The 19,641-nt window shown below is 35.0% G+C and overlaps 4 protein-coding genes across 6 annotated transcripts; 1 reads left to right on the plus strand and 3 right to left on the minus strand.

The window, feature by feature from the left end:
• Window positions 1-268: 268 nt before the first annotated feature.
• On the plus strand, window positions 269-2,383 carry LOC143428166 (interleukin enhancer-binding factor 2 homolog). Of its 2 annotated transcripts, XM_076902881.1 has the most exons (4): window positions 269-424; window positions 763-1,069; window positions 1,143-1,707; window positions 1,786-2,383. In XM_076902881.1, the coding sequence occupies exons 2-4, from the start codon at window positions 770-772 to the stop codon at window positions 2,070-2,072; spliced, it is 1,152 nt and encodes a 383-aa protein (XP_076758996.1). In that variant the 5' UTR covers window positions 269-424; window positions 763-769; the 3' UTR covers window positions 2,073-2,383. The 2 variants fall into 2 exon arrangements, with proteins under 2 accessions (XP_076758996.1, XP_076758995.1); XM_076902880.1 differs by lacking the exon at window positions 269-424 and having other exon boundaries at window positions 755-1,069.
• A 374-nt stretch (window positions 2,384-2,757) lies between these two features.
• Scgbeta (sarcoglycan beta) lies at window positions 2,758-4,622 on the minus strand. 2 transcript variants are annotated; one of them, XM_076902882.1, is made up of 4 exons: window positions 4,490-4,622; window positions 3,975-4,126; window positions 3,670-3,913; window positions 2,758-3,428 (listed from the first exon to the last, which is right to left on the minus strand). In XM_076902882.1, exons 2-4 carry the CDS (start codon window positions 4,112-4,114, stop codon window positions 2,781-2,783), a joined length of 1,032 nt encoding a protein of 343 aa, XP_076758997.1. In that variant the 5' UTR covers window positions 4,115-4,126; window positions 4,490-4,622; the 3' UTR covers window positions 2,758-2,780. The 2 variants fall into 2 exon arrangements, with proteins under 2 accessions (XP_076758997.1, XP_076758998.1); XM_076902883.1 differs by having other exon boundaries at window positions 3,975-4,567.
• Window positions 4,623-4,711: 89 nt separating this feature from the next.
• On the minus strand, window positions 4,712-10,048 carry LOC143428219 (transmembrane protease serine 9). The gene is made up of 17 exons (XM_076902941.1): window positions 9,778-10,048; window positions 9,166-9,444; window positions 8,823-9,090; window positions 8,434-8,699; window positions 8,206-8,369; window positions 7,931-8,099; window positions 7,494-7,630; window positions 7,369-7,373; window positions 7,302-7,311; window positions 7,006-7,084; window positions 6,897-6,950; window positions 6,625-6,726; window positions 6,187-6,414; window positions 5,899-6,091; window positions 5,451-5,713; window positions 5,212-5,375; window positions 4,712-4,917 (listed from the first exon to the last, which is right to left on the minus strand). Exons 1-17 carry the CDS (start codon window positions 9,872-9,874, stop codon window positions 4,747-4,749), a joined length of 2,649 nt encoding a protein of 882 aa, XP_076759056.1. The 5' UTR covers window positions 9,875-10,048; the 3' UTR covers window positions 4,712-4,746.
• A 5,859-nt stretch (window positions 10,049-15,907) lies between these two features.
• LOC143428522 (uncharacterized) lies at window positions 15,908-19,397 on the minus strand. Its single transcript, XM_076903458.1, has 2 exons — window positions 19,258-19,397; window positions 15,908-16,281 (listed from the first exon to the last, which is right to left on the minus strand). Exons 1-2 carry the CDS (start codon window positions 19,258-19,260, stop codon window positions 15,973-15,975), a joined length of 312 nt encoding a protein of 103 aa, XP_076759573.1. The 5' UTR covers window positions 19,261-19,397; the 3' UTR covers window positions 15,908-15,972.
• Window positions 19,398-19,641: the final 244 nt, after the last annotated feature.

The raw sequence follows: 19,641 nt of genomic DNA on the forward strand, positions 1-19,641 counted from the left end.
ATGGTATGATATATATGTACATGCTTGAAATATTATCATTATTAATATAAATTTGTGTAAAACTTGATATGCAATCAATTTAATTCTACAATTCTGTATTCACTGTTCAGGATTGGAGACCCTTAAGCGTTTCAAATATTTCATTAAATAGTTATTGTAACAGTAGTTTAATGACTTTTTCATATACTTTCGTTTTATGCTAGTTTTTTATTTTTTTAATAAATATATCAGAATCAACATCGCTAGGTGGCGCTAACGCAATGCTTTTATAACATCGCAGCAGTACATCTTGGTTGACTAAATTCTTAATGTTGCTTGACTGCCGCTGTTCTAAGTGTTGTGATTTACATTAATAGAAAAATCAAAAGTTTATTGATATAAATTGTAAATTAACACCACACATAATTCATTTTTCTTTTTTATGGTAAGTTCCACACTTTTCTGTTGCAAGAATTCAAGCGTCAGGTAATTATTTTCATCGATTCTTAATAATGCCGCTAAAATCCGCTTTGGTTAATTTCTCCTAAACTTTTATTTAATTATTAATTGTATTATTAATTTACTGCTAACATACCTATTTGTAACTTATTAGCTGGTTTAAAGTACAAGTACAAAAATATATAGAAACAGATAATTTCTTGGATACATGCATTTTTCCTTAGTCTTGGATATGTATGTTAATATTTCCAAAAGAGTACAGGCATTGTAATAAATGTTTCTTGTGTTAAGAATACATTTAAATATTTTTATCGCTATGGTTAGATATAATATGGTACGTGGTGGTCGAGGTGGAATGATTAGAGGAGGACGTGGTGGTATGGGACGAGGTATGGGATTTCCCAGGAAACAATTTCTTCCACGCCATCCGTTTGATTACACCCTATGCGAAGCTGCATTTCCACGTGTTAAACCTGCTCCAGATGAATCTGATTTCCAAGTGGCACTTTTGAAAAAGAACACAGACATGTGCCCTACACCAAAAGAACAAACTTCTATTTTAAATCTCGTGACTAAACTGCAAAGTGTACTTGACAACTTAATCGTTGCTCCAGGGAGTTTTGAAGCTTGTGTAAATATATATATTTTTCTTCTGTAACTCTATTATATATTCTGATTGCTTAATGAAAAATTAATTCTTATAGCAATTGGAAGAAGTTAGACAAGTAGGTAGTTTCAAGAAAGGAACAATGATCAAAGGTCACAATGTAGCTGATATTGTTGTTATCCTTAAGACATTACCTACTAAAACTGCAGTTGAAGCACTTGGTACAAAAGTTAATAATGACTTGAAGAGTGTTAATCCCAAAGAAGTATTCAGACTTACTCATACAGAGCGTGGCTTTGATATTGCTAATAATGAAGCTACAGTGCGTGTATTGATTACTACTTTACATCAGAACTTGCGAAAGTTAGAATCTGACCAGCATTTGGATGTAAAGATTTGTCAGGGCCATCTTGCTGCAATCAGACACTCCCGATGGTTTGAAGAGAATGCTCATCATTCCAGTATTAAGGTATTGATAAGGTTGCTTAGAGATTTAAGAAATAGATTTGAAGGTTTAGAACCATTATCTCCTTGGATGTTAGATCTACTGGCACATAATGCCATAATGAATAATCCCAGTAGACAAGCACTACCAATAAACCAGGCATACAAAAGAGTTCTCCAACTCCTTGCTTCTGGACTATTTCTGCCAGGATCTGCTGGTAAAATTCATTGAATTTAAAATGAAATAATACTTGCCTGATAAATACTGTATTACATTTTGTCATGATCTTATTCAGGTATTTCTGATCCATGTGAAGGTGGTAATATACGTGTACATACTGCCATGTCGTTAGAGCAACAAGATTTGGTATGTCTCACAGCTCAAACTTTGTTACGTGTCTTGGCTCATGGAGGTTATAGACCGTTACTTGAGGGTACAAATAAACTTGCTGTAGAAATGAGTGTATGGGCAGGTGGCGTAGTTGCCAGTCCCTTGGATAAAGCATACGAACCTCCCACAGAACAAGAGCAGCAAGAAGATATGGAAGAAAGCAATGAAGAAATGATAACAGAGAGTGCTTAAATTTTAATTTAATATAATTGTATTAATTTCATTTAAGTATCCTTGTCTTATAAAAGGATAAAAATTCTCTACTATTTTGTATGACGAAGACTTATTCCTTCTTAATTATCACTAATATAAAAGTTAATGTATTCAAACCTCAAATGGATTTCATGGATGTATGATTTTCTATTAACAATAATGTACCTTGTGCCGAAATTTTTACGTGATATAATCTTGTATGGACTTGAGCATGATATTCATCAGATTGAAATTTGCAATCTTATTCATATTTATATTTCGAATAAAACTCAAATTATTACTGGTATGAAGTATGGTTCAAGTCTCTATTTTCTATATTCTTCGTACACTGAAATTACGTGACGCACAGGTCTTCTTTTAATTCGAAATATAACAGGATGAGGAATAAAAAATAGTTCATAATATACAACAACAAAAATAAGAATACCAATTGTATCACGCTGATATGATTCAATGTGAGCAGTTAAAGATGAATATTTATAATTTACTAATTTCTTAACAATTGTAGATTCAGTGGGGAGAACGACACGAGTACAATATTTGCTATCTTCCGGACGAATCCTGAAAGCAGTAATAATTACATTAACACAAGATCTATTTAAAATGGTCACCCGTCGTTTCCCCATTTCGTACACTTGGCAGTGACATATTAATAAAATTGTAATAAGAAACTAAATTTGTTCGAACCTATCGCAAGCAAGGATCATTTTCTGGTGTTCGGCTAATACGAGCGCAATTGGCCGAACGACCACTAACACCTGTACGAACTGGCACTGTGAACAGTTTCCCTTGCGGCATACAAATGCACACTTTGTATTGTTCCTGACCAGACGGATTCTGTAGAAAGATAGGTGTGACTGGTATATTCTCGATGTCAATTGAAACACCGTCTTTCGCGTCAAGCATGATGCTTCCATTAACACTTTTTAAAAGAATGTCAGTATCCGCGCTCCAAACGATATCTTTGCTTTCCATGCTCGTGCCCTCTGCACCCTGCATGGAAATTTGATCGTCTGAATTTATGGTGAGGCTCTCGTTAACTGGTGATGTAATTCTATGCGTTTCCGCGATTTTTACGTCAATCTTCTCTACTCCCGCAGGTAAACCGAAATTCGGGAAATCAGTAGTGAAGAAAACGATTCCGGTTCTGAGATCTTTCACTTCAAAAGATTCTACTTCTGACATCGTGGTACCGTTTGATAAAACAGTCACTTTAGCACGCGTTTCGTCGTGCAAGCGATAATTGTTTACGTCTATCTGCACACCAGCCTCGTCACCAGAAATTTCCATCGATTCGTCTCCGTAGCTTTGACAAACTCCCGATTGCAAGCATACCTGCAAATGTGGTCTGTTAATTCTAAATTTTCAACAGCATCAAGTCGTAACATGTGTAATGTCTTTCTAATTGATTAAGTAAAGTATATGCCATTGAAGTGTTAACTTCTGAATACCATGAAGTTAAAAAACATTTTCTATGCTTCTTGGATTAAAAACATTTTAATCGTTAAAAAAAATATTGTCTACACGTTGAAAAAGGGACAAACAAATAATGTTTTTGTATTGTCAAGTATCTGACCTTGTCCAAATCGGTTTTCCCGTAAAATTTTACAAGATTCTCATCAGGTATCATTTCCATCGCTTCCATTCCCTGAGTGATTCGTAGAACAACGATCACGGTGATATTAAGGAAGAGATTGCAAAGACCGATAATCGCTAGAATAAAAGTTAAAGTCCATAGGCAGTAACGTCGTTTCATTGATTTCTCATTAGACGCAGACATCGTGTGGGACGATACAATCGTTCGATTAACGTTCTCGGAACTAAAATGATTTCGCATTATTATAAACGAATTCAATTGTAAATATGAAACTCTAATTTCACCTTATACGAACGCTACTGCAACTATTTTGACGAACGTAACCCTTAATCAGCGGGCCATCACTGTTGGACAGATTATCTTCAGCTTTTGATATTGAAGGCGAGCCGGTGTCATTCCCACATGTATCGAGGATGGTAGACATTGAATCACCTTGCTATGTATATATATTCTTTTCACTTATACATTTCTACTTTTACATTTATTATCGCAATTAATGATCAGTCACAATTTATTGAAGCCACGTGCCTAATTGAACATTGTCCATCATATGGTACAGAATGAAATTTGTGTACTTCAAACATTTTATGCGTTTTATACTTGTACATGTGTTAATGAATGTGAAATTACGAGTTACAAATTGGTAAATATATTGTAGTTCTTGGAACAGATATTACTGATGTCATATTTAGGTCGTAAGTTGCGAAAGGATGATTAGTTCACGTTGTATACCGGGTTTTTTCGTTTATTTGGCACATAGCTGCATAGTGTCACGAATTTGCGATACAACGTTCCTTACCTAAGCAGCAGTCGCTTCGAGACTCTGGATAAATGAAAATAGATGTTCACCTCGTTTCCGCGACTAAACGCGTAAACCGTGTAACGAAAACTAGGTAAAGTCAACCGGTTGGCGCTTGCGCGTCTAAAGATCGATGCCGAATATTGCTTGAAATATTAGTCTCTTAGATATATGTATTGAGACTCGTATAAAATTCGTAATAATAAAATATAGAAATACAAGTTTGTTTATAACTAATTCATTTTTTTATATCCGTGTTACGTGTCCGGCCAAACTATACTTTCTATCCATGAGACATAATAGTAAACACGAGTATATATGCCGGGTGTAAAGCTACCGCAAAGCTTTCCAAGGCTTGTTATGCCGATTAAATCAAAGAAGGTATAGAATTTTTTGTGTTTGATAACTAAAGGTCCGCCACTATCACCCTGTAAGAAGAAAATAAATGAAATATTTTACGTTCATAAATACAATATTAACATTATTCTGCTTCAATATTTAAGTAATAATTATTATAGATTTGTGTAGCGGCAATAATCCTGGACATATTTCGAAATATTTTTGCAATTATATAATATTTAATCGTTTATAATATACTGCTATACTACAAACAACAGGTATTAATATTTCCGCGACAGTTTCAGGCTTTGTCAAAGATTTTTAAGGTCGTTTACTATAACTTAAGTTTCAGTAAAATATTTAAATATAAGTAGTATTATTACCTGACAGGTGTCTTTTCCAAGTCCCCCAGCACAAATCTGCCAATCTCCTACTATTCCATATTGAAGTCTATCATCCTTTAAGCCACCGGTGAACGTATCGTTACATTCTCGTTGTGGTATCAAATTCAGTGTGACTTTTAGTAAATCATTTGATACATCTCCACCTAAGTTATAATTTTTATTAAAATCTAACATTATTTTATTAAGGTAAATAGAATATTTTTAATTGATAATCCTACCCCATTCAACTTGTCCCCAACCCATCGCGGTCGCTGTGCCATTAGTACCAACATCCGGTAAAGTGGTTGCTAAACAGCAAGGTGCTATAAATGGACCGAACTTTACGTTCTTTTCTAACTTTAGAAGTGCAATATCATGGTATTGGGATGGTCGTTTGTACCAGGGATGTCTTATTCTCTCGACAACGCGTAATGTTAATTCTACGTCGTTATCGACTTTTTCGAGATTTAAGGCACCTAATCGTACCCAAGATGCGCTTCCCCTGCGAACGAGATCAGGACGTGTTTAATTTATAAGTAGCATTGAATTATTCAACCGGCAATGATATCGATGTGTATACTTATTTATTCGTAACGTTGTTCATGTTAATCTTAGATTAATCTGAATGATTATGATACTAATTTCGATATTGAGACTAACTTTAGCATAACGAATAAATATATTTACCAGTTATTATTATAGGTGCAATGTGCGGCGGTTACAACAAAATTTTCGGAAATTAGAGAACCACCGCATAGCCAGACAATGTTTCCATCATTTGTATTGAACCCAACCGCAGCCATAAACTTGAATTCCAGGGTTAGTACTCTAGTACCGCCAACAATAAATTTGGGTATACTGTCTTCATAGTAAGCACACTCTAAAATAATTAATACAGAAATACTCAGAATGACAGATAGAATCTCATAGTGAAACCACTGTTACTTCAATAGATTAATACTTAAATGTACCTACTTGCCCTTGCTTTGGCACCCCACTCATTATTACTTATTGTTAGAGAAGCTTGTGTAGTAGTTGTGGTAGTAGTTGTCACGGTAGATGGACAGCACACAATTGGCTCGAATTTCAGGTATCCGCACACGACGCGTGGAAATTGGCCTTTGGATATACTCGCATAAACCGATGGACATTGCTGGACACGCATGCAAATACCTGGCGACCCATCCACCGTACATTCAGTACCTAAGACAGATAAAATTGATAGAAAAAGTTCTCCAGTGTTTGTAGTTTTATATAAAATAATTATACAAAAATATAATTGCCTTTTTCCTGTATGCTTCACATACCTTTTCGATATAAGGCACCTCTAGCAGTTACATGGTTTACAATATAGTTTGTAATGTAATTTGTATAACGAGTAGTCATTAAAGTATCAAATATAGAAATATTTACCTTCGTACTGTGCGTCACAGAACGTAGAACCATTTAATAGAAACAGAATCGAAATTGAAGATATTATAGGTAAAACCGGTGACCACGTTAATGCCATTGGAGCTTACATAAAGTCTTTACGGTCTCCAACAGCCACGCTTAATCCCGTTCCGACTATTAAGTTGTATCTTCCTTTGTACGTGTCTTTTATATGCTTCGACATTCCTTCAATCCTGATTGGCTATGGAATATGGAAAGGAGGATGCCAAGGTCAGTTTTTTTTTAATATATACGAAGAAACAGTTTGAGAACAGTTTCAACAAGATAACTATGCTTTTTTTGCATCTCTACTTAGGAAAATTTAGTCAGTAATTAAACAGAGTCTATCGATGAGAAAAATACTGTAGAAAGACTTTTTATCGTTTTGTAGGCTTTTAAAGTGTTCGAAACGAAGAAGAAAGTAAGGTAAAATGTACGCGTTCTATTATTTATTGACAATCATTAATCTACTCGTATTTATAATTATTTTAGAAAGTCAGTAGATATTCTTTAATATAGTTGCATATTTAGAACTAATATTATAAAAATATAAATGTAATTTTAATTTACAAAAAATGTATAAAAATTTGTTTATTGCTAAATATAATAAATTTTATTATGATTTTGATTTAAATTTTGGAATGCTGCAAAGCTCAAACAGATTGCAGACTACAATAACAGAAACATCGTTAATTACGACTATGATTGATAACGATTGTTATCTACCAAGGCTACTTGGATACCAACTTTGTAATAATAATTCAAAATAGGAGAATACGGGTATCATATTTTTTTAGAATATGTCTATGAATATATCCAGAAAAATAATTAAACTTTATTTTTTTTTTTACCGTTAGTGAATTGACTGTTGGTTTGAGAAATATTTCTGCCGGTCGCAGTTCTTGCTTTAGAAGCATAATTTTACGAAGAACAGTTCTTATCGAGACATTCGTTAATAGAGCATGCATTTTCTTCACCATTCGTCCAGCTGTAGTTGATCGGCAGATGTTATCAATCTCATACGTACATCATACATTTTTTCATTGATAAATATTTTTAATTGTATGTTTAACACATTCTAACTGAATTAAATTATCAAGGAAAACTTGTTGATGCTGAATATTTCATTTCGTCTTGGTTAAGTTGTTAAATGTGTGGTCAAGTGGTTTAGTGGTCTTAATAATATCAAATATCGTTAAATGTATATAAATAAAATACAAGCAATATAACGAAAACAAATAATGTGAAATACGTCAATATAAAAATTTATTTATTTTCCATTTGTCTTACGAATCTGGCCAAACGACCTGCTCTATCCATGGGATGTAATTGTAAACGCGAGTATATACACCGGGAATAATGCTACCGCAGAGCTTTCCTAAACTTGTAATACCGATTAAGCTATACATACAGTAGTAATCTTTATTTATGACTACCAGAGGACCACCACTGTCACCCTATAGATAAAGGAAATATTAATTTATAATAGCATATATGAAAATAATAAATAACAAATAGATAAATTTAGTATTCCTAGGTTTTGTATATTTCTAAAATTGATACCTGACATGTGTCTTTTCCAAGTTCACCCGCGCAAATCTGCCAATCATCCACTATCCCAAATGGTACTTTATAATCTGGTCCACCACTAGTAAATGTTCTGTTACATTGTGGTTGAGGTACCAAGCTAATTGTAACTTTTAATAGATCACTCGATGTCTCATCAGCTGGAATAAACACAAACTAAAGTCGAATCTTTAATCAAATATATATTTTAACCATTGAACTTACCCCAGTCAACCTGACCCCATCCAGTAGCAGTCGCCTTACCGTCAGTTCCAACGTCTGGTAAAGAATAAGGTAAACAACTAGGCCTTACCCAAGCGTTGAATTTCGCTTCTCTTTCTAACTTAAGAAGTGCAATATCGTGGTACTGAGCTGGTCGCTTGTACTCGGGATACCTTATTCGGTCTGCAATACGGATATTTTGTGGCTTCGAATGGTCATCAAGTTTTTCTAGGTTTAAGTCACCCACTCGTACCCAACGTGCAATACCCCTACAAAGCGTCAACAGTCAAACGTAATTCGTGATGTACGTAACTGCATATAACAACGATACAAATGATATTGTTTTCATTAACGAAATGAGACGGTGATTGAATACAAAAATTCGTATTTACCAGTTTACATTGTATGTGCAGTGTGCGGCAGTTAATACGAATCTTTCTGAAATTAGAGTACCTCCGCAACTCCAGACAACGTCGTCTTGAGCACTATTATATCCGACTGCAGCCATGTGCGGGAATTCCTTCGGTGCGGCCTTTGTCCCACCAACGATAAGTTTCTGGGTTTTAATTGCGCATAGGTCTGTCGTCACAGTTTGCTTATCGGGCAATAGGATAGGCGGAATTTCGGTTGTATACACGGATCTTGCGTACTCCTCGCATTCTAAAACATTAACATAATAAACCAATTTTAAAATGAAAAATTCATAACTCATAAAGGAGGTGAAAAGAAACCTACTTGCTCTTGCTTTTGCTCCTCTGTTATTATTAATTGGTTTTTGAGTCGGCGGCGGTCTTGGAGTCGTAGTCGTGGTCGTGGTCGTTGTGGTTGTGCTTGTAGATGGAGTAACACTTGGTGTTTGTGGTCCTTGATCTGGACAACACACAATAGGTTCCAAATACTCAAATCCGCAGTTAACAGTTGGTGGGTTTCCCTTTAATAACTCTTCGTAAACCGAAGGACAGTCCTCGATACGCGCGCAAATGCCTTCTGAACCACTTATTCTGCATGGTCTTCCTGAAAAAATGTGAAAGTGAATGTTAGATAAAGATGTTCGCTGAGTGTGCAGGAAAAACCCAATATCAAGTTCTTTACAGTTACTTATAGATTTATATTTTTAAAGCATATGTATAAATTATATTAAAATATAAAGGAAGTATCTCATCCAATATTCATAAACTTCATGATGATAATGATAAAGGATAGCAATCTATACACATTAATATATTTAAATACATACATTAGATACAATAATTACTGATATATATTTATATTTATTTTGGTATTTAAATAAGAAGTCCAAACCTATTAAATTTCCTATCAATTAATAGCACATTCACGTATTTTTACCTCTGGTTTGGGCGTTACAGGGAGCAAAACAGTTCAGAAGAAACCAAAACGATATTATCAATGTCCATGCTGACAATGATGATCTTGATACCATCATTGCTTGATACAATACGTTTCCGACTCCGTCCGTAGTATCCACTAGTTACACTTGCATTTGCTTGATCACTACTTTGTGTCTTCCTTTGTGCGTTACTTTTGTATGCCCCACCATGCTTCTTTCGTCACGATTGGAGGTGGAACGATTGGACGTGGACGAGGAAGATGACTCTAAACTCTTTTCTTTAGAATTCCAGTTTGTGAACCAGTGGAACAGGGTAATTAAATTTCTTCCTCCTTCCTCCTTCTTCGTTAGTAAAGCAGATGCTGACTTTGCGGATAAATCTGTGGTTTCTGGATAAACAAGAAATGTTGAATCGTATAAAAAGCAATTATGCCTTGAATGATTAATAAAAAAGATACGTGAATGACGCGTGAATTCCTCATAATACATTCATACTTTTCTTCTTATTTCATAAGTTGACCGTTTCCCACGGGTTTAACACTTTGCGTCAAAGCTGATTGCACAAATCCGCGTGTAATATGACACATTCGTTACCTATTAGTATATAAAAATAACACCTTGAAATAAGGTATCTATACAATATTGCAATTAAAGAATATTTGTATAGTTTTACTTGTCCAATTGCTATTTTGTTAAACGTTTTGTAAATTGATACACTGTTGTCATTAGAATAGCGACTAAAGATCACAAGATTTACGTCGTTATACTAATTGCTAAGCTTAAGCGGTTCATTAATATTTAATGGGAATTAACTACACCGAGTCATTTACTTAATATTGTAAATAGAAGTATATACATACAAATTAATAGCTTTTCATTCAAGAGTTCGTTAGGAGAATCTGCTATCAATGAGTTTTAATAACGACGATGATTGTAATAAATAGGCTAAATATTATAAATGCGAGAAATGCTAGGCCTTCTGACCCGGAATGAATTTTGTTTTTAAAAAAATGTATTACTAAAAATGATGCTTGAATGAATCATAACAGTCTAATGTAATAAGAGTAAATGTATAAAAATGAGCAAGGATAAAGCAGGATATCTGGAAATCCTGGGGTCGGTGAAGCACCGTGATACGGCGAAGATTAACCGCGAAGATTGACCATGAGGTAAGGAAGCACCGCGATACGTTCTCGTACCATTGAATAGAAATGTTGCGGTTCATTTACGGCTATTTTTGTATCCTTAATTAAACTTGTCACGATACCGAATTAGCATGATACAGTCTAATTATATCTTATACACACGGAAAGGATAGTTTAAATCTATTTTTATACTGTATTCTATGAATAAAGTGAGCAGTAATAAATTTTGTACTTATATTTTTATCCAATGTGATTCATTCAATATAATAACTTCTGAAAGATATTTTCTGAAGCCTATTTAACTTATTTATAAACTTATTAACACCCTTTATCGTAGCGACAAAATTGCGGTTCTCTTTTATCTTAAACATACATACAAGCATACATAAAAACAATAAATTTCACGGTATGCAATGATTCCCACTTAAAAATATTTCGTTTCTAAACATACATGTACATATAACGATAGCGTATTTACAATTTGGTATCCGATGTAGATATACATATAAGGCATACATAAAGCATCATATAGGCTATCTAATAAAGAATATAACGTATTTCTTTTATACAATAAATTCGTGGCTGTAATATCAATTATTCGGTTATACTAATTGATAATAATAACCATATACGATAAAGAGTTAGACTAATTTTGAGTTACGGATGTTAAAATTAAAAAAGAAAAACATATATTTTATAAAACAAAAAATGGGCGAATGCAACGTGAAGTAACACTTAACGATAATCATACACCGATATGTTACATATTACATCACGTTGATACATTTTTCTATTCAGAAGTTTGTACGGTCTTGTAAAGTCTAAATAATAAATTTTTACGAGTAAACTCAACGCTGGACCTGCCACGATAGAAGACAAGAGTTTCGTCAAAACTTTCGTTTGCTTAACGTTTGGTTTATGAAAAATGATCAAAAACAAATGTGTATATATACATATGCGTATACTATATACATGAACATATTTTGTAAGAAATACGATTCAGATATCCGTAAGGTAAGTTTTATCGAAACTCTAGTCTAACATCTTACAACGATTACTATGTATACAGTCTCCCTGTGTACCCGCGTTAAGTTATCAGTCTTACGGCTCTCAAGAGGAAATTGTAGATATTTGTTTTTTCCTATATTACGGTGTACACGTTTCACATAGATGCGTCTTTTAATAATCTCGTATTACAATGTGTATATACACAACCGATCTCGAGACAGTAGGTAAGCCAGAGTTCAAGCCAGATCCGAATACACTTGATCAAGAACAGACAATCATGTGTCGTAATATTCAAAATGTAAAAATTATATATGTAAATTGCACTTTAATAAGCGGTATCGCTACTAGAATAATTCTGGCATAATACATATAATTGGGTCTACATGGAGAACAGTGTTATCCACTCTTGAATTTATATATATACATACATATAACATTTTATCCTACGCTTAAGCTGAAGTAGGTAACGAAAGCTTCTTAAACTTATTATCGTAATTTGAACAACACTGTTTTCCAATTTCTTTCAAAGAAGCAGTGCAAGTTGGGACAACGGTGTTTGGTTGAACCGACCTTTGTGAGCATAGACATTCTTTAAGTTTACACGCTTAAGCTGTCTCAACTATTCAACATGCCCCTATGAAAGAACCTTAATTTTCGTGAAATTTGAACGTGACACACCTCCCCTACGAAAAACTGGTTGCAACGTGACAGAAATATACTCGTGACACTCTTAGAGCTCTATCGGATGAAACGCGAATTAAACCGGTACAGCATCTCGGTTCGTTGAACTCATTGCGCTTATATCTGTGCTGTATATGTACCTATACTCATAAAATATCACGATCGTTCAATATGTACAAATATAGAGAAAGAGAAAAGCTTTAATTGCACTGTACACGGGGTACAGACGAAGTATTTCACTAAGCTTAATCCCATTGATTTATCTAATTCAATATATATAAATATTGAAGAACAATTTGTCTTCTTTGATTCTCCTACATTCAGTCGTTCGAAATATTCTTCCATGACTCGATTTATTAATCGGCATTTGATTGTGAGTACAATATGTATCTGGAATGAATCAAGTACAAGATACAGTTTAATAAGAAAAATGTTAGGAGGGTTGATCCTCGAGGAGATAAATTACTACGACGGAGGAGGGCACGTATATATAACAAGGAACGATAATATATAAATAGGTCGATCCTTACTGAAATTAGCAAAACGCTAGACTATAATGTAGATGAGTAAAAATATCGAATCTCGTTTACGTACAAAAACACACGTTATCAGCTATAAGGTATAAGATTTGTTTCTTATTACAAAAATAGAAAAGTGATGTCCTTTTCGTTCAACTAGATTCTACTTGCTGGCAGCCTATCTGTCGATCTCTATTTACAAAAATAAAAGTCTATACCAACGGAGTCAGTGTCAAACAGGACCAGTTGTTGATGATGAAAAAGTTGGAAGTTAAGTACAAATTGATTTGATTCATCGTTGAACACTTTGGGCACGGGTGGATCTGCAAACATACATTTGTTTTTACTAGTAACACCTTCTCCTTTCTCTGTTTCCTTCACCTCATAGAACAAGATTTGAATCTTCTTATAGTCGATTTTGGATAATCATCGTCTATGGTTGCCTTCCTATAAGATCTTAAGTTCTGCATTTTAATGGTGCTTTCTATCCATCATAAAAAAAGATTCTCAACAGAGTCACCAACTCTTTAGGAATTGTTTCGTATTGTACATTCGTAACAAAAAATTCTCTGTACAACGAAAAAATATGAATCAAAACAATGTAGTAAAGGCCTAAATAGAAATTAAATAACAAGTCCTCGAAGAGTCATGTGACCCTTAAGTACATAAAATGACTAAGAGGATTACAACGACGTTAAAACAAAAAAGGGGAATATGTGTTTGAAGAATAGTAATTATCATTGTAAAGATTCTACGTATAATGTCCGTTAACACTCAATCCCATTGCCTTCACAAGTAGATCGAGAATCAAGAGATTGTCCTCATTCCGCAGAAGGGGAGGGAGATTGATGTTGACACTCAGAAAAAATCGGCTAAAAGATGATCGTCATACACAAGCTGGACCGCAATAGCGCGTCCTTTAAAGCAGTCAGGTCAGTTGCTCAGTGGTTCCCAGTCTCTCAGAAGGATCCCTAATTGCACCCATGTTACTCTACAACTCGACGCCCTCTCTCCTCCTCATCATTTGAGCCATAGTCCATTTGCCCTCACGGACTCAAGGTGTAACCGTCATCACATCGCGTTGTCCCTGCAAAGAAAATCTCGTTTCCTGAATACTCGTCTTTCTGGCTATATAACTTTGGGCTTAAAAACCAAAGAAGAACGGACTTACGCACGAACCAGTCGTACGTAGTGCGTGTTACGTTGGCATGCATGTACTTTAATGTCATGCAATCATAATAATCATATACTTAGTCAGTAGTGGTAATAATAAAAATAAAAATAAAAATAATAATAGTAATAATAATAATAACAATAATAGTATAGTTTGTTGATTTGTACTTCGTGGGGAACAGTAGTTAGAGAAGAAAGCTAAAAGAGTGTGGGATCGAATTTCCTTGCTGGGTGTAAGATTACGCGAACGCGCGCACGAAAAGAATTTTTTTTAAGAGTTGAGCGTCAAAACATGGGCGCGACGTGATCTCTTGAGTACATGCGTTTTTTTTTCCATTCTGAAAGCTGAAACAAAGACTTGCGAAAACTGACAAATATATCTTTGTATTCGCGTGTTACTTCCCAACGAATTCTTTCCTGTTTCTCTGGCTATACTTATGTATACGTGCATATACGAATACCATTGTTTTCAGGACGCACTCATGCTTTTGTAATAATATACATATCCCGAACTAATCAAAACTGAATTTTAAGTTCACAATTTCTTCCTTAATTCACAATTAGGAAATAAATTTTGCTTATCGAAATTAGTCTCAGTGTAATTGTGAGAATAGCGTCCCCTCCCCCTGCCTCCCATTATGTGCATGTAAATGGAACAAATATGTGTAATACAGTAATATTACGTGAAATGTATATGAACGATTAATGGTATTCTACAAGGAAATATTGCACACAAGTACTGAGGCCTTAATCGTAAGGTAATTTGTCGGGCAGAAGACGCGACACGTGATGAGAGTATTCTATAGGTATATGGTAACTGATACCAATTTATCAAACAATAATAACCAATACGGGATTAATATGAACAAGGTCGCATAACTTTGGCCTCTTTATACAATTATTATGGATTGTTTGAATTAAAGAAAGCATGGATAAAGAGACAGTAGTTAGCACCGGTCAAACAATTAATCAAAAATTACTCTCCGAATTGGAAAAGAAGTTACAATTCTTTTTCTCTTTCTCATAATTACGTTCATGATAACGATCTAGAAGTGGTTAACTATGGACTTGTGTTCGAGGAAATTGCTATACGTCCATAGCTAGTCTTGCGTCTCGAGGAGTTACGATCGGAACGTGTCACGCGACGTTTAAACTTTCACATAGAATAACAGCATGGTCTCACGGTACAGAGAGAAACGATCGGGAAAAGTGGTATGCTACTACCATTGACATTTTCATCGACTGTTCAAGATAGAGTGCGCAATTATGACCATGATAATTCGTTCGTATTTGCATTTAACTCCTTGAAAGTAATTATTGTTCGAACTATGACATTTCCTATCCTTGCATTACTTATTTACAAAACTCACGATCCACTCAACCGAATAAGAGCTGTCTCACTAAAGAAATTCGCGTAAATTTGTACAACGTTCGAAAAGAATTAGAAAAAGCAAGAGAATTGTGTATGTATGTGTACAAAAAGAAAGAGATAGATAGAGAAAGTAGAAAGGATCACACAGAGAGTGAACCAACAGAAAAATTACTTTAAATATCTATAGAACTGTAGAAGAGACGAATTCTTTCAGAGTATAACTAAGCTTTAATGGTTCCAAAGATATTCAAGTAAGTAATCCTTATTGAGCCACTCCGTATAAAGAAGGAGACAGAGTTAGGAGAGAAAAAGAGGAATAGACGAGACCAGCGAGATTTGGTCAACTCGAAGGTGGAAACTTATCTTGACGGACATTCTCGGCTGGTGGCAACCAAGTTCCAGGAAAGAGGAAGAGGAGGAGGAGAAAGACGACGATCGAGAAGAAGACGCATGGCGATCTCCAAGTTTGGTAAAGAGCCTGGAGAAACTTTTTGGAACGAAACATTCATCATATCCTGATTCCTGATGTTTAGTGCGTTGCAAATCCTTGCTTTCTGTCTCTCTTACATGATTACTCGGTTGTGTATCTGTTCTGCACGTTGCAATCTGAAACGAGAGAAACCAGAACTGTAGTGACTGTTCGCTTTACAATGAATTGTTTCACAAACGAAATGACGAAAAGTTTGGATATTATTTATTATTTGGATAATTCGTAATTTTGTTTGTGTTGTTAATGGAATAAACACGATAAGAAATATCATTTTCAGTGCAAATATATACATATTTGTGTACGTAAATAAACATGGTCACTTAATATATATAACTTAGATTGCTTTTAAAATCGTTATTATAAATCTTTATGATTTATATGTATTTTGTTTTGACCAATATCTGCCGAATTGTTTACTATTTTATTTTTGCTGTGGCAAAGGTCGACATTTCTGTTAGTGACGTAATTAAGTGGCGCTATCCTTATATATGCCTTATCAGTGCTAATCATTTTTACTGATAAGGAAAAAATTCATGATGGTACATGCTAAGCAACTGTTACTATTTGTCCCTTGTGTGCAGCAAATAATTAATAACAAGAATATACGTATATAGGTAGTGATTGCTACTGATAACGTAGTTATACTAGAACTAGTTTTTGTTACTATATGTAAAAAAATGCATAGTTTCGAAAATATGAGCGCAATGCGAACACCTCTACCGAGATGCAGGGAGTCGAGATTATCCAGTCAGCCCACACGTCTAGACGTCTTAAAGTTTTTACAGAGCTTACGAGAGGCGTGGTGTGGCATGACTACAACGCAACGTGAGGCGATATATATGATCCTGTGCCACCACTTTTCAACCACGCCTCAACCTGCATACACGCCTGCATAGAAAACACTTCACATTGTACATGAAATACGATCATTTAAAACTTTAACTACATGAATTTTACTTTACTTATATATATTGCTATATACGAAAACAATTAACAATCATCAAGAAATTTGGGTAAATAAAATAATCTAAATTTGGTCTCTAAAAAAATGGATAAAAATGTACCACCTCGAAGCATACAAGATACGATAATGGAACGCTCATTGATAGATTGAAAGGAAGTTTTTTTTTTTTTAGAATTGATTCATCGCTGCTTAAGCTCGATTGTATTTTAGGAAATATGTGTCTTTGTTTCTGAACCTTGAGCTGAATTTTTTACGTACATTTATGTCATTGGGCTATTTCTATTTGCGAAACTGTAACGATCCTTGAATTTATCGGTTGTTCGTCATCTGTCGTAGCTTTCGAGTGATCATCTAAGAGGTAACAGCGATGATATAGGTCGATTCAACTATGTATATGTGCACATATCTCGAAGTAGGTTAATATATGAAGACAGGGTTCAGATTTCGCATACCTCTCGCGAGTCCTCAACGAGGTTGAACAAACGTTACCATTTCGTCAATGACTATGTTACATATATGAAACTGGGAAGTGTTTTCGGGGTACAAGCTACTTTATGCTAATATGTATGTACGATGCGTTCGCATTTGTCAGGCTGCTGGCAGTAGGCCAAGGATTTGGCCATTTATTCTTTTGGCCATGAAATCGTTCAGGATCTATAAAGTGCTCAAGGCACTCTTAAATTATGGTCATGGCTGAAATATTTAGAACGTGTACCTAAACGTAAAACAGACAATCGCAAGTAATTTTACAGCAATGTTGAAGTATGTAACGTTTGATATAAATATTTGAAAGAAAGCCTGATTTATCAATGAAGTAAGAAATGTGCTTCGTTTCAGATTTACTCTTAGAGTTTGTTATTCTTTTCGCGATAATTATAAACACACAAGAATTATGATTAGTTAACATTTGACCGTTCAATTATGATGAAAGAAAAGAACACGATCATTTTATTAATTACTACGTATTAACTAAAACAAATTCTTTGATAGTAGTATCTTCGATTGAATTCACGTGACCCGAAAGAAGTTCATTCGCACTCAACAGAGGGGCAAGTGTTCTCTACCGATGCAACTTAAAACGTAAAACGGCTCTCACAATTATCTAAATGGAAACTAAAATCGATGCACTATAAAATAACTAGAGGGAAATTCAAATATGATTAAAAATATGTTGACGTACATAATAGGGATGTGACTCAAATTTATAAATACCCTCTATTTTTTTTATTCAAAACATTAAAGCCGCGAAGGCAATTTCTTTGATTCGATTTGTGGACCACCCTGCATAAATCTGGATTGACTGCATGTGGCAAAACCGGCTATGCGAGCGAAATGGATAGAAAAAGGAATGAAGACGCGAAGAAACGAATGTAGCTTGTCACAACGTGGTAACAACCTTTAGTTAAGACGATTAAAGTCAGGCGACTAGCTGGTCGGCGGCTGTTATCGTAGCACTATGCCAGATTGTTATTTATAGAGAGAAAGTTTAAGCGTGTGCATGCCGTAAGCACGAGGACGCGGAGAAAAGATCCAAGTCGTGGTATGCTAATTCGTCGCAAATTTTCAAGGCGATTTCGGAGGTAGAAAGTACCTCTGCCATGCTGTCCGCGTGTCGAATCATAAAATTGTGTTGATTACAACGTTGGCGACGTTACATATACCGCGTTTCTTCTCCTTCCACTTGATTCTCTTTTGTATTGCAGGCAAGGACGATTCTCTAAAAATATGTGTGCCAATATACAGCGCGTTCTTTCAACACATCAAAAAAGTTCCATTTTATCAGCAGATACTATGTAATAAATCGCTTATACGTTCGGTTATCGCACGGGAGCATGGTATTTTAAGACTCTGGGATTGGCTATCTCTGACTTTTCTTACCTACTGAGAGAGATTTGTTTCAATAAAAAATTTGTCTCTCGTAATTGAGTACAGATTAATAAAGTATGAAAAGATCGTTGCAGCCAGTTCAGAACCACTTATACCCGTATACATAACCAATCCCTATGTAATGTAATTGTTAGGTATTAAAATATACTAACATGTTATGCATTATATACCGTAAAGATTTGTTGTAAGATTGTCGTGTTACAAGGAGGTCTGTATATAGTAATTTCAACCTCGAACTTACCATAAATGTAACGCGACTAGTGCCTCTTCTTTCTCCATTTTTCGCCTATCCGCGTTATCGACCTCCGTTCACGTCTTTCTCTTTCACTCTTCTGTGCAAACGTATGCCTCCATAATTTGAATTCTTAAATCGTAATCCATCGCCTCTCTTCTTTCGTCAATATTTCCTTCTCCGTTCCCCTATTCCCGGCGTCCGTGTGCAGTGTGTGCTCCCGTGCACGGATGCGCACACCTGTCCTGTACGATCGTTTTGTGTGCCGCGTATGACGCGTGCGATGTACCACCTCGTCCCGCCTGATCTGCGTCTTGTGATCGTTAAATCAAGTAGACTGGAAGAATTCGTACGACTTTCGTACATCGTTTGTGACCAGGTAATCCTGATGAT

The sequence above is a fragment of the Xylocopa sonorina genome, chromosome 10 (genome assembly GCF_050948175.1).
Source record: "Xylocopa sonorina isolate GNS202 chromosome 10, iyXylSono1_principal, whole genome shotgun sequence".
Lineage (NCBI taxonomy): Eukaryota > Metazoa > Arthropoda > Insecta > Hymenoptera > Apidae > Xylocopa > Xylocopa sonorina.

What these genes read in the sequence shown, in the direction of transcription:
- LOC143428166 (XM_076902880.1), top strand. Translation starts at nt 755, where the DNA reads ATGGTTAGATATAATATGGTACGTGGTGGTCGAGGTGGAATGATTAGA. An exon ending in CAGGGAGTTTTGAAGCTTGT is followed by an intron (nt 1,070 to 1,142) that starts GTAAATATATAT and finishes TAATTCTTATAG; the next exon opens with CAATTGGAAGAAGTTAGACA. An exon ending in ATTTCTGCCAGGATCTGCTG is followed by an intron (nt 1,708 to 1,785) that starts GTAAAATTCATT and finishes GATCTTATTCAG; the next exon opens with GTATTTCTGATCCATGTGAA.
- Scgbeta (XM_076902882.1), bottom strand. Translation starts at nt 4,114, where the DNA reads ATGTCTACCATCCTCGATACATGTGGGAATGACACCGGCTCGCCTTCA. An exon ending in TGCAGTAGCGTTCGTATAAG is followed by an intron (nt 3,914 to 3,974) that starts GTGAAATTAGAG and finishes AAATCATTTTAG; the next exon opens with TTCCGAGAACGTTAATCGAA. An exon ending in GGAAAACCGATTTGGACAAG is followed by an intron (nt 3,429 to 3,669) that starts GTCAGATACTTG and finishes CCACATTTGCAG; the next exon opens with GTATGCTTGCAATCGGGAGT.
- LOC143428219 (XM_076902941.1), bottom strand. Translation starts at nt 9,874, where the DNA reads ATGATGGTATCAAGATCATCATTGTCAGCATGGACATTGATAATATCG. An exon ending in AGGAGCAAAAGCAAGAGCAA is followed by an intron (nt 9,091 to 9,165) that starts GTAGGTTTCTTT and finishes TTAATGTTTTAG; the next exon opens with AATGCGAGGAGTACGCAAGA. An exon ending in TGTTCTCAAACTGTTTCTTC is followed by an intron (nt 6,727 to 6,896) that starts GTATATATTAAA and finishes ACTTTATGTAAG; the next exon opens with CTCCAATGGCATTAACGTGG.